General features: G+C 38.1%; 1 protein-coding gene across 1 annotated transcript in view; it reads left to right on the top strand.

Annotated features, from left to right (window-relative positions):
• Positions 1-24,003, top strand: part of LOC122791500 (mucin-5AC-like) — a 272,677-nt gene that overhangs the window by 137,257 nt on the left and 111,417 nt on the right. Inside the window, exons 28-32 of the mRNA XM_044059242.1 lie at positions 2,996-3,039; positions 6,576-6,785; positions 12,105-15,293; positions 15,407-16,036; positions 16,150-19,584. Of these exons, the coding sequence (XP_043915177.1) occupies positions 2,996-3,039; positions 6,576-6,785; positions 12,105-15,293; positions 15,407-16,036; positions 16,150-19,584 (7,508 nt within the window). The remainder of the gene's footprint in view (positions 1-2,995; positions 3,040-6,575; positions 6,786-12,104; positions 15,294-15,406; positions 16,037-16,149; positions 19,585-24,003) is intronic.

The raw sequence follows: 24,003 nt of genomic DNA, 5'->3' as shown, positions 1-24,003 counted from the left end.
GTGTGTGTGTGTATATGTGTGAGTGTGTGTGCGCGTGTGTGTGTGTGTGTGTGTGTGTGTGTGTGTGTCAGCTACCTAGGCAGGGACACAAAGCACTGACTGGACAGACAGGGTGCTGGTGGTCATAGCTTGGTCACTCAGCTGAGATCTCAACTCTATAGCTGTGCCATTGGGGAGTCTTATTGAGGAACTGGAGAAAGCGGGACAAACCAGATCCAGACTGACTGTGATCTCTGTGTGCTCTTTAAGGAAATTGCACTTTACTGTGTGTGTGTACTTGTCATCCTCTCAGTGTGTATGTCCCCCACTATTGCCAGTAGTGAAGATTGAGGCTCCTTGATTACTGGGTCAGTGCAGGGGCTTCACAGATACCACCAATATTCTAGCAAACAAGTTAGTGCAAACCTTATCCCCTGAAACTCCACTTATCCCACAATTCTTTACATCTCATCTTATTTATTAGCAAGGAACGTGATGAAGGTGATATCAAACATGAAAAATAGTTCTTTCATAAAAGTGTCAAACATGCTCTCACCTAACCTCTCATATTTTTTCGGCTAAGCTTAGCCATAATCTTGAATTATTGTGCACCACAGTGAAGATAATATTCTGCAAGGGTAGCCTTACCACTGATCCTTGTAATTATAAGGCCATCAGCTTTATGAATCTGATCTGCAAAGCCATTGAGCATTTTATGAATTATGATTTCAAAAATCTCATTAGGCTAGATCCTCAACAGTTCAGCTTGTCAGAGGGAGATCCTGCTTATTAAAATTAAATTCTTTGAATGGTCCCATAGGCTGTTAACTGTGGTTATGCTGTTCACACAGCATATCTTGACCTAGCCAAAGCATTTGACACCATACCCATACACCATACTGACACTGTAAGTAAACTAAATAAATATTAAAAGTAAAATATTAAAGAAATAATAAAATATTAAATATAGATAACATGAGGTATGATAGATAGCAAATTAGCTAGAAGACAGAACCCGCATAGTTCATGTGGAAGGTGCCTCACCTGAATGTATGAAGGTAACCTAAAGAATCCCCCCAGGCTTTGTACTGGGACCCCTCCTTTTCCTCATTCACCTCACTGATCTCAGAACTGAGATTTAGGTTCTCTGGTTACATAATTCTGCAGACGATTGCAAACTGCGTGTTATTGTTGAGACCCCCTCTGACACTTGTTTGTTTTTCAAAAAAAAATTACCCTAGTCATACCTCTGAAATGTACAGATTTTTGCAGAATGAGTAGATTGTTGCCTCATAGTTTTGGTTTGTCCCTCATAAAATCTGTGTTTTTCTGGCAAATAACTGAGGACTGAAGTCACTAAATAATGACAGACATCTGAATTTCAGATATCATATGCTTCGGAAAATGCAAGCTAACAGAAATCCTGTTATTCTGGCAATTTTCTACAGCTATAACAGCAATATTTAAAATCTGTCCCTATTTTTCGGCCTTTATCTTCCTCCCCATTATTTTAGACTTTGTCCAGTTTTCTTGTGCTAAGAGGTTGAGAGGTATGACCCTAGTTAATATCTAGAGCACAGAAAATAGACTCTAATCAAAGGCAAAATGGTGTAATATCATTTAATTTGGCAGACAGTCCATACTTTTAACTTATAGGATAGACAACACTCCACTACTAAACAAAAATGTAGTCAGTGATCTGGGTACCTGGGTTTGACAGGTCTCTCTCTTTCGATCATCATGTGACAACTGTAATCAGAAAGTCCTACTTATCACAACTAATAACCAAGGGTAAATCATCCAGATCGAAAGACCTCAGCGTTCTCTTATATTCAGAACTGGTTAGACCAATTATAGACTACAATGCCCCATTAAGCTTACTGTACATATCAAGCAACTCAAGATTCCACAGGGTTCTTAACTAACAAACGTTCAGGCTTAAAGGCACTGAGCTACCAAGACAGGCTAAAAGCTTTGTCCCTTTACTCAGTATCTTTTGGACTCTTGAGGTTCCATCTGTCAATATATCATTGAAGACAATGTTGTCTTTGATCTCCTAAAACTCTGCAAGTCTAACAGCTTAGTGAACACCAGAACCAGCGACCTAAATCTTCACTAGCAGAGAAAGAGTGCATGATGGAGAGATAGACTCCTTATGCAACACTCCCTCCATCTCTAGAATAAGCTACCCTTGTAGGTTAAACAGTGTGCTACATCAAACAGACCTGAATGACTGGATGGGTACCTACAAATTACCACAAGACTAACTATCCTAGCCTTCTTTGAGAAAGAGGTACAGCCAGAGGGTAGGTATTGGAAAGGCTTTGATGGTTGCATGACTTAACTGTCTTGAAACTCCTAAGAATCCTATGTATGTGTATTTATAAGTGTGCATGCATGTGTGCGTGCGTGTGCATCTTGTATGCATCTTGTGTGTGTGTGTGTGTGTGTGTGTGTGTGTGTGTGTGTGTGTGTGTGTGTATATGTGTGTGCGTGCGTGTGTGTTTCCAATTCCACATCAAAATCATATATTGTCTGTGCAGTCTGGTATTAGAAAGTAATTTGAGTGCCTTTTTAATGAACTGCTGATCTGTGAAATTAAGATAACTAGTTCTACAAATGTATGATCCTTAACCAGGGAGCACAGAAAAGGAAAAATTGAGTGATCTGGTTGATTTGCCAGGCTGAATATTATTCTTTTCTCTGAGAATCTGTAACCTAAGATTAGATGGTGTGGGTGGGCTTCCCCAAATGCCCAGGGCCTTTTGTTTAATCAAAGAAATTAGTTAATGTTCAATGCTTTCAATGAAAGTAAGTTTTTAGGATTTTCATTTGTATAATGACACTGGCACAGTCATAAATATGCCATAACTTTAGCTAGAAAAATAGACAATTGTTACATGTTTATTTTTTTCAAAATGTTTTTTCATTAAATCATGGATCATAATGATGATTAATCATTTCATCAATGAAATAATATGCAGCAATAAAAACTGAATTTTTGTTTTTGTTTTAGTTTATGCACAATGAATGGAATAAACTGTCAGCAAAATGACACAGGTAGGTGAATTATGATTTTCCCTTTGAATCCTCAAACTAAAGATAATTCAGGACTGAGATACTATCATTAAATCCCCAGTCCATACACACCTCCCTTCCTCCACCTTCTGTGTACCTGACAATCTCTTTGCTTGGATTTCTTTTAATAAAACTTACAGTATATTTTGGTTTTAAGTAGGAATAAAAACTAGTCATGAAAATGACTTATTCTGTAGTATTCTGAAGTAACTGTACAGTGCCTTAAACTGTAGCCACATCCTGCTAGTAACAAACACGTATCTAAGATTGACAGCGTAGTTATATTTCTCTTGTTTACATGTTACATTTGCCTATAAATAGCCAGCAGCTGTGTAAGTCCTCAGTTCATATACGCACCTCTCATTTCTTTCATATAAGTTTTACTACTTGTACACATGATACTCTGTGCCTTCTCAAGGTCTAGAGACAAAACTACCTTCTTTTGACAATCTAGTGATATCTGACAAATCTGATGGCTCATGTACTGGTAAAGTTAAGTCCCAAGTCAGAAAAAAGTTGCAAGTATCATAATTATCCTAGCTTCACAGTGTTTCAAAAGAAAGCCTTCACATGGCAGCACTGTATAAAACATCCCTGAGTACAGTATCTTACGTTAGCACCCGACAAAACCTTTTATGAGTGCTTGTACTGTCACATGGTATCAGCAAGAGATACTCCTATGCCAAAGTACAGAGATCTATTCCAGAGAAAGAAAGTGTGAAGTACCAGGGATAACACTCCCAACTTGTTATAAGAAATTAAAGTCAATATATATAATCACAGTGTTGATGATATAATCAATATTCCTGCCCAGTGCATGAAACTGGAACACAGACGTGATATAATCTTCAGTTTGTATAGCTGGACATGACCGGGTCTTCTATAGTTTCAGGCTGAAACTGTCTTATACAAATATCCATTCACCAAGTCTGTCTCTGAGCTGGTAGCAAATGTAGGGCAGGGTGAGAGGGGCACCTGCCCCATGAAATGGTTGGAGGGATGGGCATGGACTGTGAATTGTTGTGCATATGAGTATGCATATCTGTGCGCGTATGTATACACAAATTTGATCAGACCAGCCCATTTCACAAAGTTGTTTATATTAAGTTACAAATCAAAAGAAAAGAGTACAAAAGTACTTACAAAAATGCAACACTTTAATAAAAAAAAATGAAATAAAATTATGTTCATTCCAGTAAGACTTCTTTAGAAAGTCCCAAATTTTCAACAGCCATGTTTTAAAAACATAACAATGATTAAATAATAGAATAAGAGTTGCAATGAAAATGATTCTGTGCTTGAATTCAAGGTTAGAAGAAGGGGTGGCTGTCCAGTGAATGTTTAGACCCCCCCAACCCCTGTGTGGAAAATGCCTTAACTCATTAATATCCAGCATCGGCAAAGTTTCACATATCCTAGCAGCTGCAGATTTCCTGGCTGGACAGGTTTCACTTTTACTAAAAATGCAGTTTTAAAATCTGCCGGTAAACAAATGCACATATCTTGAAAACTGTACAAGTTACAAAGAAAAATGGAAATATGAAAAATTTTCAGCACACACACTTCTGTTTAAATCAGTGTTTCTTAATTTATTAGCAAAACACAAAACTGAATTTATACTGAGTAATAAATCATACAAAAACAAATTGTGTTATTACAGTTATACCAACAACTGTCAATGTTTGCCAAGCTATAGTAGACAGACCACACCTATCAGTGTGAATTTTATCTATGCAGCTGTGATCTCCAATTTGCTGCAAAGCACTTGTGTTGGCATCACTTAGTTTTTGAGATATTTACCAAAATATTACAATACAGATGCATATCTGCATAGTTAATGAACAAAGGTAAATATTTACAGAGCAGTGTTAGTTAGATACCGATTACCAATGCAAAGTTTTTTCAAGCACTGTTTTCATTTGATATCATGGAATACTATATAAACTCCTTCTATTTCAGGATATTACCAAAATTTCTAGCATATCCGCGGTGGTGGTGCTGCAGTAGCGTTGCCGCCTCACAGTAAGACACTGTCCAGTTCGATTCTCAGCTAGAGCGTCTTCTGCGTGGAGACATGCGTGAATGTGTGTACCTTCGTTGAAGGTTGTGCATCAGGACTGGCAACCCGGCACGTAAAAATCAACTACCAATTATTAGCGGACCGGAGTTCCGCTGTGGCGGCCCCTAACCAGGAAAAGCCGAAAGACACAACAACAACCAAAATTTCTAGCATATGGCATATGTTCATAATATTGCAATAAAATAATTAATATTTTCTTAGATACTGAGTTCTGTCATATAGGTCAGAAGCCCCCCTGCCCACCTTTGTAATGTGCGTGAACCTTAATCCTGCTGCTGCCCCTTACCCTAACATACACCCGAGCTTGCATCACTCTATCAGTTTTTGAGATAAATTTGAGCTGAATATGTGGTAGGATTATGGGTAAACATCAGAAAAGGAAAAAGAAAAATTGCTTTCCTTTTTCAGTGTACTGTGTGTCGTTCTGGTGTGTTGTCACTGTAATGAATGGTCGATGTGCTTTGATTAGTATAATTATATAATCATATGCATGATTACATTCATAAGGCCAAATAGTCAAATGGTCAGAATGTCAGATAGGATAGGTTAGTTACTGGCAAATACTGAAATTACAGAGTTTTGAAAAATGCATGTATGAGATTGCGGTATAGCAGGAAGTGGGATTTCACCCATTCCCCACTGTAGACTGATGTTAGAGTTCATATACATAATTAACAGAGAATGTGGGGGTGCAGGAGGTGGGGTTGCCCCCTGCACAAAATATATTTAAATGCATTTTTTGTGTTTTTGTGATTTTGGATATCTATCTTTTAAAAAATATGTGTGTGTTTGTGTGTGTGTGTGTGTGTGTGTGTGTGTGTGTGTGTGTGTGTGTGTGTGTGTGTGTGTGTGTGTGTGTGTGTGTGTGTGTGTGTGTGTGTGTGTGTGTGTGTGTGTGTGTGTGTGTGTGTCTGAGTGTGTGTCTATATATATATATATATATATATATATATATATATATATATATATATATATACATATATATATATATATATATATATATATATAGACACACACACACACACACACACACATGTACACGCACAAGGCTGAATAATTAGAAGGCTTCTGAGCTCATTTTTTGTGAGCATTAGTATGCATGCACTAAGTTCCTCTCACACTTTGGTGGTGCTTCAAATCCAACACACAGAATATGTTGTAGATCTAGTGCTATTAGTAGTTTGACACATCTATTTCAAATCTCTGTGTTTATAGACTGATGGGTGCTTCATGAAACAGTCACTGATCACTGGAAAAAATTACTTCAGAGGTGGAAAGAAACTAAGCTTTACTGCTGAACAAGTGCACATCTTGACAAATAAAAATCTGTATTGATACTCTTCTAGAAGAGTATAAATGTTGTGAAAAAATTGAGTCTCTGAGTGTGAAGACACTGTCCCATATCTGAATATCATAAGCAATCTTTTTGTATTTCCAGCTTGTTACTGTAACTACGACGGGAAGAAGTACCCCTTTGGAGAAGTAATCTACCATACTACGGATGGTATGGGAGACTGTATCCTTGCAATGTGTGGCCCAAATGGAACAATAGATAGGCAGCTTGAAGCCTGCTCAACTACGGCACCCACAACCACATTTCACTTTTCTTCCACAACTTCTCAGGGATATCCAACAATAACACCTTCTGGTAAGTTATTTAAAACTGTCTAATGGAAACTTAGAAATGTCACTGTGTTTGTTCATACAAAGAATATAACAAACATTATCTATTGTTTGTTAATAATATAAACATTATAATTGTTGCATTATTTGTTAATATGAACATTATGATTTAAATGATCGTATTTGTTTATAACTGTAGATTAAACAAACAAAATGTACTATACTGCTTCCATTCTATAGTTCTGTATGCTGGAGATTCAATTAGTGGTATTAATGAAGTAGTCCTTCTCGGACCATCTTCTGGCATGATGACTAACACAAGAGCAATTAAATAAATATAGGTAATTTGGTATAGCCAAGCAACCAGCATGTTTCTATGAGATGCAGAAAGCAGAGCTCTGAGAAAAAGTTCACCAAGATGCATTTAATTATTATATATTTTATTTGAGGGGCAATTCTGTCTTGGTAAAACAGCTGCAGGCTAACTACCTATGTCTGAGATGCCTCATTGGTATGAAGGACCATTTCAAGCTTCTGCTTCTTTTTGAGTAATGCCTTTAGTTTGAAAATGTTGGTTAAGGAATTAAGCTAAGCATAGTCTCTATTTTATATTGGTATACTTCCAATCAAATCAATAAAATCCCACATCTTTAAGGGACCGCTATGGGTAGAAACTGAAAAAAATGTTTTTATCTCATCATGAAGTTCTTCATGATCCAAACTTGCAAACAGCACAACATCTGCTTATTAATTTTGTTATGTAACCCTGAACGCCCTCATGAAGAGACATTGTGACATGATATTGTTTTCTTGGAAAGCTAATTTTTACCCACAATGCACCAAGAGGGTGCAAATGATTGATTAATTTACCCTGGCATTTGTGTCAGATCTTAGTTTCAGTCACTTAGATCTGAGGCAGTTTGAGAATCCTTAGTAAAAACGTTAATGACTAGCTTCTAACATATATGTTGCACAGTTTGTAAGACGTACTTGCAGAAGTGCAAAAAACAAGTGAGATAATATAACATTTTTAGAAATTGGAACTTTTTAAATTTCAGGTCCTGTATTCTTCTCACATTCCTTCTGTTATTTAACCAGAGAATTAAATTGCTTGGCTTGCAAAGCTCAGCCAATTAGTTAAATTACTCTTAGTGGTTATGAGGTTTCTTCACCTTCAAACTACCAAAGGCTCAATAAGTGTATGACCATAGAGAGTAAAATAATGCAGCTGTGAATGGCAATGTAGGGTTTAAAAAGCTATTATATTTTAGCCTGAATAGCTCTATAATGCCAGTGGATGTGAAGTAACAAAAAAGTTACTACCAGCTTGATAAATGTGTTCATGTTGATAAGAAACTTTCAAATGTGAGATACAAAATGATGGAAGAACAAGGGAGGCAAATTCCTAAAGAAAGTATCATGAAATGTAATTCAACCCCAATATGGTGTGCAGTGAGGAATAGGGCTAACGTGCAGAGAGAAGAAAAATTGCTAATTTGTACAATTTTTTAATATGTAGAAATTTGTGCACCATTCTGTAAAGTGGAAGATAATGCCCTGTAGAAAGAAAACAAGCTTAGGGCCTAGCTGTCATTTAAAAATATCTCATCTACACATGCAAGCTGAGATATGGTTTCTTAACACTTTCTCAACATTTCTCAACACTTTTGCTAGATCCATTTCATTTTTAGTTGGAGATAGTTGGTGCATGTGAAGTATAACATATAATAATAGAACACTAACAATGCTACAAAAGCAGATGCAGTTTCATAGAGTTATTGATTCCTCAGATAACATTTAAGATAATGTACTACACCAGATAGTTCTCTTATTTCTTTCTAGGTTAGGATCTCTTCTGTGTGGAACCTTCATGTCCTCCCTGTATCCACATGAGTTTTCTATGCATGTTTCATTTTCTTCCCACATCCCAAAGACATGCAGTAAAGGAGCTGGTGTTTCCCAAAAATTGCTCACAGCTGTACATATAGTGTTCTGATGAGTGAGACTGGATGATCTGAAATAGATAGGTACCTTGTGCTGAACAAGTTTCAATGCCTTGTACCCACTGGCTGTCAGAATAAGTTCCACTATTTTGATGATCTTGTAAGGACAGAGCTGATTAGTGGAAAATGGACTGGAGAATTATTTACTTATTCATTTGTATTTATTCATTTATTTATCAGAGTAGTGCACTGATCAAAGCTGACCATTTGCAGGCTCAACCCGGATGAAAAGAAATCACAACCGAAGGTACAAAGCAGTGGTTCATACATAAGGATGAGGCAGCACAATCACAAATACATTTACAAATAAATAATTTAAGTTCCAAGGTAGTGGGATTACGACATTTGCTAAGCAATACCACTGACATATACAATACGGTGGGAGCTAGAAACAAAGGAGCAGTTTAGAAGGAATGCATTTGTAGAAAAAAGAAGTTTAGATGGAATAAGGGGTTACAGTGTTGAGCTATGTCCATAGTTAGGTTAGAATGCCAATGATGAAGCTTGGGGGGAATGGGAGTAGGGGGTAAGGGGTAGTTATGTGCCATGACATTTAGGGTATCAGGACCACTTGGTCTGATGTTTAATGTAGGTTTTAAGATCTCTTATGGATGTGAATTAATTGGAATTGTCCCTGATGAGTGGAGGGATGGTATCTCACAGGGTGGGAACTAGAATGGGGAAGGGTGGTATAGTGATGTGAAGGGATATTCCTGGAGAGGTAAAAGTAAGAGAGAGAGAGAGAGATAAGTTTGTGAGTGGTGGTGTAGAGTTTTACATGGAGTTTGGTTCAAAAGGGAGAAAACTTTGAAAGTATAAAAGTTTGAAGAGTTGAGTTCATAGGAGCAGACTGACTTTTTGTTGAATGGGGACCCAATTTGTTTTCTGAGTCTGAGTCACTGGTGTTCTTAGGTAGGATATTTATTGCAGTATCAACAAATGGAAGTGAAAGTTACTTGGAGTGTGGGTGTGTTTTGCCTGGAAGCAGAGGCAATTATGGGTCGACCATGTTCAAACTGGGCAAGCATTACATTTTTACTAATAGTGGCCCTTGCAGGGTTGATAGAAAAGGAGAGTTATTTAAGCCAGAAGAGGAGGAAATTCATATTTACATGGAAACCAAAAGCTGAGTCATTGTTTTAGCCACAGCTCTGGATGTTTGAAGGAGTTATCTGTTTTACTGATGAAATGGGGAGGCTGCATGGCCAGTTCCCAAGGTTTTCATGCATCCCAAAGAGCATTGCTTTGGTTTTAGAGGGGCTCAGGAGAAGGTTATATTATGTTAGCCAATGCTGAAGCAGGAGGAGTTTGGACTGGAGTTGGGACTTGATGATGGAGTGTGTGTGACTGGACCTGTGGATGACCATATCATTGTGACTGGACCTGTGGATGACCATATCATCTGTGTAAAGGATTAAAAGAAGCCGTTTGTTAATAAAGGGAGAGAAAGGAAAGGGGGAAAGAATGAAGTCTTGAACGATACCTTTGTGCAGTTGGGTAGTCAAGAAAAGGGTATTTACTATTTCAACTTTGAAATATGTGTTATGATAGAAGTTACTAAACCAGTGTAATGTGTCAGAGCTGAGAGATTTTCAGAAGAGAGGGCTGTAAATCAGAAATGAAGGCATTTCTACCAGACTTGCTTTTCTAGACTGTTCTTCTATTAATTTTTAGTTATTATAGACAAATACATAACTAACTGATTTGACCATTTGCCATCTTCCTACTCCTAGACTTCTATATCTTAGATCCCCCCCCCCCCATTTTTAGTGACAGTATCTGCTGTGGCATCTCATTTTCTTGCCTAGAAACCATAATATTATGGCTTCAGGAAGGGAGGAAGCAGTAAGCAAATCTTCAGCTCCTCTTATGAACAAATTACTTGTATGAGTCCATTTTTCTTGCAAAGTATCATCAAAAGTAATTATTGGATAAAGCAAAACATTGTGTTAAAGAGACATCGAGCAGGAGAGTTTTATGGCTTAGTAGTAATCTCTATGCTTCACAAGGCTAGGGTTCACTCCTGATCTCTGGACAGTCTTGTGGGGGGCTTACATGTCCTTCCTCTGTCTGCAAATGTTGTTCCTCGTACTGTGGCTTTCACCATCTCACTAAAACATGTTGGTTAACTGGCCATACTATATTATCTATACATATTGTACTAACTTTAAAGGGCTGCACAATAGTGCAGCAGATTGTGTTGTCGTCTTACAGAAAGAGGTTCACTGGTTCAATTCTAGGCTGGGGTGCGTTCTAGGCAGAATCTGCATGTCTACCCTGCAGTCACATGGATTTTCTCTGGGTGCTCTGGTTTCCTCCCACATTCCAAAGACATGCAGTAGGTGGCTTGGATGGTCTGAATTAGCCATAGGTGTGAGTGTGCATGTGAATGTGTGGTGTGGAACAAAAACTGGGGCAGGTCTAGTCACCAGGCAATGTAAACCTTGTCTGTAGATGATTGTCACTGTTGAAATGACATCCCAACCCCATGTGCAAAAAAAGGGAAAGGGGTTATGGATGGATGAATTGTATTTACTATGGCTTTTATGATCCTGTTAATGACTGAAAAGGGTGCAAGGACAAATTCAATTGGACATTTACCACATGGAGTGGTTTAAATTGTATTAAAAGCCAGCTGTACTTCATCTAAAAATTATGGTCTGTTAGAATGTTGCTAAGTTTCTCACCAGCTTTTCAAAGAAGCACGTAAAAGAAAGTAAATAGTGGTGCAATAATTGTGTCATGTAACATATTGCAATAGTGTTTTAAATACATTTTATGATGCAAGGAAAGTGTCAGTAACCTGTACAACAAAAGTATCAGTAACTACCTTGTTAAAGTTTTAGTTGTTCATATACAATTTAACAAAAATGCATTATTTTGTGGAATGTGGTAAACATTACTGTAAAAGAAGACCACTCAGAGTTACATCAAATTAGGATCAAGATTTGAGTCAGACTTCATCTAGAGTTCAGTTTTTTTCAGGGGGGCAGGGCTATGATCAACAAAAGTTCTAAGTGAAGTACGAGTCACATTTCAGTATTTCAGTCTAGTACGATCTGTGATTAATACCAATGCTGTTATTATTTAATTATGTAAATCCTTGCACATTAATGCGATAGATTTCTGAGTATGTAAGGTATGCTTCTGCCCCCTGCTGTTTGCTTTTAAAGATGATAAAAGGTACTGACACATAATGAAAACACAGTAGCCTTATCAAACTCCCATGATGCACTAGTGGAAGAGTCAACACCTACAGTTATGCATTCACCAAATATATCTAAAGTAATTTCAGTTAATTTCATTGTTTATAACTTAAGTATCTATTTCAAAATCAACAGAGATTTCAACCGAGGTAACAAAAACTTCACTCAGCACAGAAGAGAGATCCACAGAAAGTTCAACAAGCACACATATATCAACATCTCAGCTGAGAACTCCATCCACAGCGTATTCAACAACAGTTCAGAAAGAAAGCAAGCCACCAGCTTCTTTAGCTACAGCAGCAGTATCTACATTAACAACACCACCAGCAAGTTCACACACACCAGTTTCAGTATCGGCAACACCATCCGCTTCATCACTTGTAACACCTCATGGAGAAACTTCAGGAAAAGGTGAAGTAACAACATCAGTAATGACTTCTGAATCATCTCAATATACTCAAAAAATTAGACCATCACCATCACAAACACAAAAAACTTCAGCTGCACAAGAAACCACCACTTCACCGTTGCCAACTCCCTTCACCAAATCTTCAGCTTCAGAAAAAACAACACCAGTAATAATCTCAGAAACAACTGGAGTATCAACTGAGATAACAGAAACATCACCAGGTACAGTGCAGAGAGTTACACATAGTTCTGCAGTAAGTGAACAGACAATCCCGTCATATCCAAGATCTTCTCCAGAGGGACAGTCAACATCCCCATCAGAAAAGAGCAAACCATATGTTTCTCCAAGTTTGACTGCAGAAACATTACTGACCTCACCACTAGTAGTATCACAAACAGCTGTTTCAGAAACTGGACCATCATATGTTTCTTCACCATCAACAACTTCAGTAGCAAGCAAGCCTCCATCTCCTCCAACTGTAACTGCAGTTACCGAAAAAACACCACAAATATTAATCTCAGAAACAGCTAGAGTCTCAACTGAGATAACAGAAACATCACCAGGTACAGTACAGAGAGTTACACATAGTCCTGCAGTAAGTGAACAGACAACTCCATCATATCCAAGATCTTCTCCAGAGGGACAGTCAACATCACCTTCAGAAAGAAGCAAACCATATGTTTCCCCAAGTGTGACAGCAGAAACATTACTTACCTCACCACCAATAGTATCACAAACTGCTGTATCAGAAACTGGACCTTCATATGTTTCTTCTCCAGAAACATCCCCAGAAAAATCTGCAGCACCATCAACCACTTCAGTAGTAAGCAAGCCTCCATCTCCTCCAACTGTAACTGCAGTTACAGAGAAAACAACACCAATATTAATCTCAGAAACAGCTAGAGTCTCAACTGAGATAACAGAAACATCACCAGGTACAGCACAGAGAGTTACACACAGTCCTGCAGTAAGTGAACAGACAACTCCATCATATCCAAGATCTTCTCCAGAGGGACAGTCAACATTACCTTCAGAAAAAAGCAAACCATATGTTTCTCCAAGTGTGACAGCAGAAACATTACTGACCTCACCACTGATAGTATCACAAACTGCTGTATCAGAAACAGGACCATCATATGTTTCTTCTCCAGAAACATCCCCAGGGAAATCTGCAGCACCATCAACCACTTCAGTAGTCAGCAAGCCTCCATCTCCTCCAACTGTAACTGCAGTTACAGAGAAATCAACACCAGTATTAATCACAGAAACAGCTAGAGCCTCAACTGAGATAACAGAAACATCACCAGGTACAGTACAGAGAGTTACATATAGTCCTGTAGTAAGTGAGCAGACAACTCCATCATATCCAAGATCTTCTCCAGAGGGACAGTCAACATCACCTTCAGAAAGGAGCAAACCATATGTTTCTCCAAGTGTGACTGCAGAAACATTACTGACCTCACCACCAGAAGTATCACAAACAGCTGTTTCAGAAACCGGACCATCTTATGTTTCTTCACCAGAAACATCCCCAGGGAAATCTGCAGTACCATCAACCACTTCAGTAGTAAGTAAGCCTCCGTCTCCTCCAACTGCAACTGCTGCTACAGAGAAAACAACACCAATATTAATCTCAGAAACAGCTAGAGTCTCAACTGAGATAACAGAAACATCACCAGGTACAGTGCAAAGAGTTACACATAGTCCTGCAGTAAGTGAACAGACAACTCCATCATATCCAAGATCTTCTCCAGAGGTGCAGTCAACATCACCTTCAGAAAGAAGCAAACCATATGTTTCTCCAAGTGTGACTACAGAAACATTACTGACCTCACCACCAATAGTATCACAAACTGCTGTATCAGAAACCGGACCATCCTATGTTTCTTCTCCAGAAACATCACCAGGGAAATCTGTAGCCCCATCAACCACTTCAGTAGTAAGCAAGCCTCCATCTCCTCCAACTGTAACTGCAGTTACAGAGAAAACAACACCAATATTAATCTCAGAAACAGCTAGAGTCTCAACTGAGATAACAGAAACATCACCAGGTACAGTGCAGAGAGTTACACATAGTCCTGCAATAAGTGGACAGACAACTCCATCATATCCAAGATCTTCTCCAGAGGGACAGTCAACATCACCTTCAGAAAAAAGCAAACCATATGTTTCTCCAAGTGTGACAGCAGAAACATTACTGACCTCACCACCAATAGTATCACAAACTGCTGTATCAGAAACTGGACCAGCCTATGTTTCTTCTCCAGAAACATCCCCAGGGAAATCTGCAGCACCATCATCCACTTCAGTAGTAAGTAAGCCTCCATCTCCTCCAACTGTAACTGCAGTTACAGAGAAAACAACACCAGTATTAATCTCAGAAACAGCTAGAGTCTCAACTGAGATAACAGAAACATCACCAGGTACAGTGCAGAGAGTTACACATAGTCCTGCAGTAAGTGAACAGACAACTCCATCATATCCAAGATCTTCTCCAGAGGGACAGTCAACATCACCTTCAGAAAGAAGCAAACCATATGTTTCTCCAAGTGTGACTGCAGAAACATTACTGACCTCACCACCAGAAGTATCACAAACAGCTGTTTCAGAAACCGGACCATCTTATGTTTCTTCACCAGAAACATCCCCAGGGAAATCTGCAGTACCATCAACCACTTCAGTAGTAAGTAAGCCTCCATCTCCTCCAACTGCTGCTACAGAGAAAACAACACCAATATTAATCTCAGAAACAGCTAGAGTCTCAACTGAGATAACAGAAACATCACCAGGTACAGTGCAAAGAGTTACACATAGTCCTGCAGTAAGTGAACAGACAACTCCATCATATCCAAGATCTTCTCCAGAGGGACAGTCAACATCACCTTCAGAAAGAAGCAAACCATATGTTTCTCCAAGTGTGACTGCAGAAACATTACTGACCTCACAACCAGAAGTATCACAAACAGCTGTTTCAGAAACCGGACCATCTTATGTTTCTTCACCAGAAACATCCCCAGGAAATCTGCAGTACCATCATCCACTTCAGTAGTAAGTAAGCCTCCATCTCCTCCAACTGTAACTGCAGTTACAGAGAAAACAACACCAGTATTAATCTCAGAAACAGCTAGAGTCTCAACTGAGATAACAGAAACATCACCAGGTACAGTGCAGAGAGTTACACATAGTCCTGCAGTAAGTGAACAGACAACTCCATCATATCCAAGATCTTCTCCAGAGGGACAGTCAACATCACCTTCAGAAAGAAGCAAACCATATGTTTCTCCAAGTGTGACTGCAGAAACATTACTGACCTCACCACCAGAAGTATCACAAACAGCTGTTTCAGAAACCGGACCATCTTATGTTTCTTCACCAGAAACATCCCCAGGGAAATCTGCAGTACCATCAACCACTTCAGTAGTAAGTAAGCCTCCATCTCCTCCAACTGCAACTGCTGCTACAGAGAAAACAACACCAATATTAATCTCAGAAACAGCTAGAGTCTCAACTGAGATAACAGAAACATCACCAGGTACAGTGCAAAGAGTTACACATAGTCCTGCAGTAAGTGAACAGACAACTCCATCATATCCAAGATCTTCTCCAGAGGGACAGTCAACATCACCTTCAGAAAGAAGCAAACCATATGTTTCTCCAAGTGTGACTGCAGAAACATTACTGACCTCACAACCAGAAGTATCACAAACAGCTGTTTCAGAAACCGGACCATCTTATGTTTCTTCACCAGAAACATCCCCAGGAAATCTGCAGTACCATCATCCACTTCAGTAGTAAGTAAGCCTCCATCTCCTCCAACTGTAACTGCAGTTACAGAGAAAACAACACCAGTATTAATCTCAGAAACAGCTAGAGTCTCAACTGAGATAACAGAAACATCACCAGGTACAGTGCAGAGAGTTACACATAGTCCTGCAGTAAGTGAACAGACAACTCCATCATATCCAAGATCTTCTCCAGAGGGACAGTCAACATCACCTTCAGAAAGAAGCAAACCATATGTTTCTCCAAGTGTGACTGCAGAAACATTACTGACCTCACCACCAGAAGTATCACAAACAGCTGTTTCAGAAACCGGACCATCTTATGTTTCTTCACCAGAAACATCCCCAGGGAAATCTGCAGTACCATCAACCACTTCAGTAGTAAGTAAGCCTCCATCTCCTCCAACTGCAACTGCTGCTACAGAGAAAACAACACCAATATTAATCTCAGAAACAGCTAGAGTCTCAACTGAGATAACAGAAACATCACCAGGTACAGTGCAAAGAGTTACACATAGTCCTGCAGTAAGTGAACAGACAACTCCATCATATCCAAGATCTTCTCCAGAGGGACAGTCAACATCACCTTCAGAAAGAAGCAAACCATATGTTTCTCCAAGTGTGACTGCAGAAACATTACTGACCTCACCACCAGAAGTATCACAAACAGCTGTTTCAGAAACCGGACCATCTTATGTTTCTTCACCAGAAACATCCCCAGGGAAATCTGCAGTACCATCATCCACTTCAGTAGTAAGTAAGCCTCCATCTCCTCCAACTGTAACTGCAGTTACAGAGAAAACAACACCAGTATTAATCTCAGAAACAGCTAGAGTCTCAACTGAGATAACAGAAACATCACCAGGTACAGTGCAGAGAGTTACACATAGTCCTGCAGTAAGTGAACAGACAACTCCATCATATCCAAGATCTTCTCCAGAGGGACAGTCAACATCACCTTCAGAAAGAAGCAAACCATATGTTTCTCCAAGTGTGACTGCAGAAACATTACTGACCTTACCACCAGAAGTATCACAAACAGCTGTTTCAGAAACCGGACCATCTTATGTTTCTTCACCAGAAACATCCCCAGGGAAATCTGTAGCCCCATCAACCACTTCAGTAGTAAGCAAGCCTCCATCTCCTCCAACTGTAACTGCAGTTACAGAGAAAACAACACCAATATTAATCTCAGAAACAGCTAGAGTCTCAACTGAGATAACAGAAACATCACCAGGTACAGTGCAGAGAGTTACACATAGTCCTGCAATAAGTGGACAGACAACTCCATCATATCCAAGATCTTCTCCAGAGGGACAGTCAACATCACCTTCAGAAAAAAGCAAACCATATGTTTCTCCAAGTGTGACAGCAGAAACATTACTGACCTCACCACCAATAGTATCACAAACTGCTGTATCAGAAACTGGACCAGCCTATGTTTCTTCTCCAGAAACATCCCCAGGGAAATCTGCAGCACCATCATCCACTTCAGTAGTAAGTAAGCCTCCATCTCCTCCAACTGTAACTGCAGTTACAGAGAAAACAACACCAGTATTAATCTCAGAAACAGCTAGAGTCTCAACTGAGATAACAGAAACATCACCAGGTACAGTGCAGAGAGTTACACATAGTCCTGCAGTAAGTGAACAGACAACTCCATCATATCCAAGATCTTCTCCAGAGGGACAGTCAACATCACCTTCAGAAAGAAGCAAACCATATGTTTCTCCAAGTGTGACAGCAGAATCATTACTGACCTCACCACCAATAGTATCACAAACTGCTGTATCAGAAACCAGACCATCATATGTTTCTTCTCCAGAAACATCCCCAGGGAAATCTGCAGCACCATCATCCACTTCAGTAGTAAGCAAGCCTCCATCTCCTCCAACTGTAACTGCAGTTACAGAGAAGACAACACCAGTATTACTCTCAGGAACAACTAGAGTTTCAACTGAGATAACAGAAACATCACCAGGTACAGTGCAGAGAGTTACACATAGTCCTGCAGTAAGTGAACAGACAACTCCATCATATCCAAGATCCTCTCCTGAGGGACAATCAACATCCCCAACAGAAAGGAGCAAACCATATGTTTCTCCAAGTGTGACTGCAGAAACATTACTGACCTCACCACTAGTAGTATCACCAACAGCTGTTTCAGAAACTGAACCATCATATGTCTCTTCACCAGAAATATCCCCAGGGAAATCTGCAGCACCATCACCAACTTCAGTAGTAAGCAAGCCCCCATCTCCTCCAACTGTAACTGCAGTTACAGAAAAAACAACACCAGTATTATTCTCAGAAACAACTAGAGTCTCAACTGAGATAACAGAAACATCACCAGGTACAGTACAAAGAGTTACACATAGTCCTGCTGTAAGTGAACAGACAACTCCATCATATCCAAGATCTTCTCCAGAGGGACAGTCGACATCTCCTTCAGAAAGGAGCAAACCATATCTTTCTCCAAGTATGACTGCAGAAACCTTACTGACCTCACCACCAATAGTATCACAAACAGCTGTTTCAGAAACCGGACCATCATATGTTTCTTCACCGGAAACATCCCCAGGGAAATCTGCAGCACCATTAGCCACTTCAGTAGTAAGCAAGCCTCCATCTCCTCCAACTGTAACTGCAATTACAGAGAAAACAACACCAGTATTAATCTCAGAAACAACTAGAGTCTCAACTGAGATAACTGAAACATCACCAGGTACAGTGCAGAGAGTTACACATAGTCCTGCAGTAAGTGAACAGACAACTCCATCATATCCAAGATCTTCTCCAGAGGGACAGTCAACATCACCTTCAGAAAAAAGCAAACCATATGTTTCTCCAAGTGTGACTGCAGAAACCTTACTGACCTCACCACCAATAGTATCACAAACAGCTGTTTCAGAAACCGGACCATCATATATTTCTTCACCAGAAACATCCCCAGGGAAATCTGTAGCACCATCAGTCACTTCATTACTTAGCACGTCCTTGCCACGTTTTTCCACTGTAACTTCCAAAGCAACAGAGCTCTCAAGTAGGATATCACAATCTTCACCTGGTATTACTGAGAATATTCCATCTAGTTTAGTTACAAGTGTGATTACAAAAATATCATTAACAACACCACCTGTAGCTTCTCAAACAGCAGTTTCAGAAACTGTCCTGCCATCTACCTCCCCACATGAAACAGTCCCTGGAGAGTTTACAGTACAATCGACTCCTTCAATAACAAGTGAATCTTCACATGCAATACTGACATCATCTTTGTCAACTGCTTCCATGTCATCGGTGATAACGTCAGAGTCTGTAATACCACCAACAGCCAATAAAACAACTTTTGGACCCATGTCTTCTACTGTAACGAAAGTTACTGCAAAATGCTTCTGTATAGTAAACAGCATATATTTTTTTCCTGGTAAGTGCTGGCAAAGTTTTTTTGGCCAACTACTGTATAATGTAGAAATTACTTTTTGGGTGAACTCACATATATGTTTGTGTTTGTGCATGTGTGGATGGGTGGATGTTTCTTTGTGTTTGTGTGTGTGTGTGTGTGTGTGTGTGTGTGTGTGTGTGTGTGTGTGTGTGTGTGTGTGTGTAAACACATCTCCTTTTAACTAGCACTACTGTATAGTCATAGGCATAAGCCACAAATGTAAGGTATGAAGATACAAGCAGAAATCATTATCATTAGAAATGCAGTATAATTTGTTTAACCTCTGCCTTCAATTACCTTATTGGAGATATACATTGAAAATGTTGATGATTTTAAAACTAATGACTACAATAAAAAGTTTAGGGAAAATGTTAAGGTGATTTTCCAAAGTTGTGATATGTACCTTGGAATTTGATGAGTCACAGTGCAGCAATGCATTTTTCTACTTCTCTGTTGTTAAGCGTTTTGGACATTTTTTAAATAAAAAGCTTCATAAACTTTTTATTAAGCAACAAACAAAATAAATTTAGTATTCACTACTATGATCTTACCTTGTGGTGATATGTGTTGCATCCATAGACTTTAATGGGACACCTTTGCACGTACCAGTACACTTACGTGTCCATTAAAGTCTATGGACACAAAACACATTTTTCCTACACTGATGACACTGAGGTTAAAGTTTATATTTTCCCTCAGTGATGACAGTGTATGAAAATTATATTTCTTTAAAAGTGTTTTTCTTGTTGGAATATAACAAGAAAATGCTCCCTAATGGGTAAAGGTGCTGTTTGGCGTTTTTATACGACATGCAGTGGAGCACAGGCAAGAGTTGAAAACATTTGAAACTTCTTTAAAATATTTTTCTTCCTATTTGTTATATATGTGATGTTCTTCTTCTAATAAATGTTTCAGTATGGATCACAGAATGCAATAGTTTTGCTTTATCTCTCTGTGTTCCAGTGAGTGCTTGTCATAGTCAACCTTAGTCAGTGAATAAAATGACTGTTATTGTACCATAGTGTTAGGACAAGCAGATAATTATTTTGTACTGTTCATGACTGATGGTAACTGTGATGGAGTCTCCATATTTGTCAAGGAACATATTGCCTCAAAGTAGATCCCCACAGATAAAATAATAATATAAAGAATCTGTCACCAAAAATACAAGCAGCACAAACAAGTAGTAAAAATACTTTTTAATATCCAATATTAAGTGCTTTTATCCCTCTATTTACAGGACTTCATCAGAACAAGAACAGCACACTGAAACAAGCTTTTAAAAACTAACTCTTCATCGCATACACTTGATTCATCCAATCAAAATTGTAGTTTTGTTAAAAAGTTAAATGGGTTATTCTCTCTTAAAGAAACATTGTCACTAATAAACCATACTATCAAAAACAAATTGCGTAAGAGTGAAACAAAATAAATTCTTTTTTACCATCCATTCACCGTGTTAATATATTGTACAAAAAGAACATCATACCCATCAAACAGTATAGGATTTAAGTTTTCAGATACTAGCTATAGGTGTTGATTCATTAAGTCCTGGCTGGTTATAGGCACTCAGTTTAATTTGCCATTCAAGTATGTGTTCAAGTAAATCTTTCAGGTAGTTTTTTTTAGTACTTGTTTGTGCCACTTGTTGTTTTGGTGATGGCTTCTCTGTGTTATTACTTTAACAATTTTTTTATTTTGTGTCACACCCCTAGAGACCCACAAAGTGAACTTGTTTAACTATAGATCACCGAAGACAGGATTAATTATCAACTAATAGCTTGTTACAGAATGCCTTATTTGCCCCCTGATGACCACATAAGAAACAGTTATTTCTACTCCCTATCAGGAAAAGCACCATTATTTTTGATTATTCTAATTACCATTCACTAAAGTGGGACACCTATACCTCCAATGTAGGATAGGTCCCAAAATTCTTAGACTTAATAAACAAAATTTCCCTTAGCAGTTGGTAAACAAACCAACTGGAGGACCCATCATTCTTGGCCTCATTGTTATTAACATGCTTATCACTTTAACTACTTCTTTCATATCTCCTTTTCTAGTGAAGTCTGACTACAAATGTGTGACTTTCTCCTTTAATCTCCCAAAAGCCTTAACAGCAATGACCCTCCCCCAAATTTAAAGACTATAAATATATCAAACTCGACCTACTCTATGATAGACTATCGAAATGCACTTATGACTGCCCCACCCTATGTCTTGATACAGCAGCAAGCTTCACTAAGGAATTCTACACATACTTATAAAAATGCAAAGGGAAAAAACATGTATTTTGGGAAATCCAAAACTAAAGGACCCTGATGGTCCACTACCATAAATAAACTCATGAGAAAAAAGTAACTCCTTAAACTATATAGGAGGTCCAACCCCCCCCCCCCCTTCACATGTGAAGCAGCAAAAGCATTACAACAACAAAAAAAGAACTAAAAAATACTATCAGGTCCACTAAAGGAGTCAATGAAGTTAGACTCAACTCTGAAGCCAGAGATAATTATAAGCCTTTCTTTGGCCATGTTGAAAAACTAAGAAAAACATAAGAAAAACAGCACTGCAAACGTCTCAAAATCCTTTAATAAAATTGAATAAAACACAAAGCTTTCAAGTCTCACAAGTCTCTTCTTCAGTGTAAAAAAGGAGCATCTGCTACAATCCCATTAATATATATGATTTTAAAATACCTGCCAGCAAATGAAAATTGAAGAATCGATCACATGTCTAAGAGTACTAATTGTCAGTTCAGGTATTTAAGGAGATACAAACTCTAAATACTATTTGTAAATATATAGTAAGTGTTACTTATAAAAATATAACATGTAAAAGTGTATTTGCAAAAAGTATACTTATAAATATGTATATATAAAAATGTACAAAAATAAACACACATATATAACATATAAATATTATTTAACATAATTTGTAGGTGATAAACCCCATTTTGTGTTTAAGAAATAAAGAAATTTGAAACAACAGTTATGTTATAAGGATTTTCCCCACTTCAATAGTACTAAGGCCACTTCTGTTACTAAAAGACATTGGATGCTCATACCTTGAGGGAGGTTAATAAACAGATTTGTTTGGTTTGTGATAGTTTGCAGGGTGTTATTGTTGGTACTTAATTTAATGTGAGTACTGAGGTGGATATATTGGAGTATATTCACTTCAGGGATAAGGATGCCCATAGCTAACAGACTTCAAGATTTTATGTGAGGTGTTTGGAGAAACTATAACATGCTTTTATCTGTGTGGAAGCTCTGTCTCTTATGTAAACTGCATATGTAGAAAAATTTAGTGATGTGTCTATTAACATGCTTAGATGTCTGTAGTTTTGCATTTGATTTATTTTATTATAATTCAGCTTAGTTATGCTTATATAGTTGACAAACTTCTGAATCCTGCCAAAGAAGAACATACTGGCAATTTAATAATGATTAGTCGAGTTCGTTTGATGGAGACCCGTTATAAATAGATGTGAGACTTGTTTGCATTTGATTTTCCATGTTGACAGAGGAAGGGTCAAATCTTTGAAGTATGTCATCAGTGCAAAGGTCAACTGCACTGGGGGGATAGCAGAAGTTATACCATCTATGAAGAGAGTAAAAAGCATGGGCTCCAGAACTGATCCTGCTCTCTAGTTCAGTGATACCATTTCCATTTGGTATGTCAAATACTCTCTTAGCAAGATAATTATCTAACCAGTTCAATACATCTGGGCTGAAGGCAGAGTTAGTTTTTGTAGAAGAATTTTATGTTCAGTACACTTGAATGCCCTGGTGACATTTTTTTAGTTTTAAAGTCGACATTATCTTAAATGGTGTATATATTTATAAGGGGAATATGGCTCCTATAAGATCTGTTATTGAGCATATTTGTTTACATGACATCTTTTTCTCAATAAGTAACTTTAAAAGAGTAGTAGAGGAGTATTTTGAAGTATTATTTGAGGTTTATTTATTTGTATGCTATTAATGTGATCACTATATCCATCGTTGATTATGGTGATGCCCATTGCTGAAGTTTTAAGTTGCATATTGCTGGGAATCACGAAAGATCCTTCAATATTAAATATAGATTCTTTGTAACAACAATGTATATCTCAGTATTAAATTCCTTTTATTATTTGTGATTTCTGATTGTATATATGAAGTACATTCTATTATTAAATTATTTTTAAGATTCTAAACTCATTTATAGCCTATGTTGTTTTTAAGTTATCTGGATGGCTGGTGTCGAAGAAACAGGTTGTTAAGAAGATGTAAGTGCAAAGTGAAAATTAGTAGGAGTTATTAACCTGGATGTTATGTAGGCTTAGCATCTTGGGTCATTTTGTATTTATAAACCATTTACTGACTGCATAATTCTTGGCATGATTTACTAAAA

This window comes from Protopterus annectens, chromosome 17.part0 (assembly GCF_019279795.1).
Source record: "Protopterus annectens isolate FY-2018-M chromosome 17.part0, PAN1.0, whole genome shotgun sequence".
NCBI lineage: Eukaryota > Metazoa > Chordata > Ceratodontiformes > Protopteridae > Protopterus > Protopterus annectens.
This window is presented reverse-complemented; position numbering and strand designations above follow the sequence as displayed.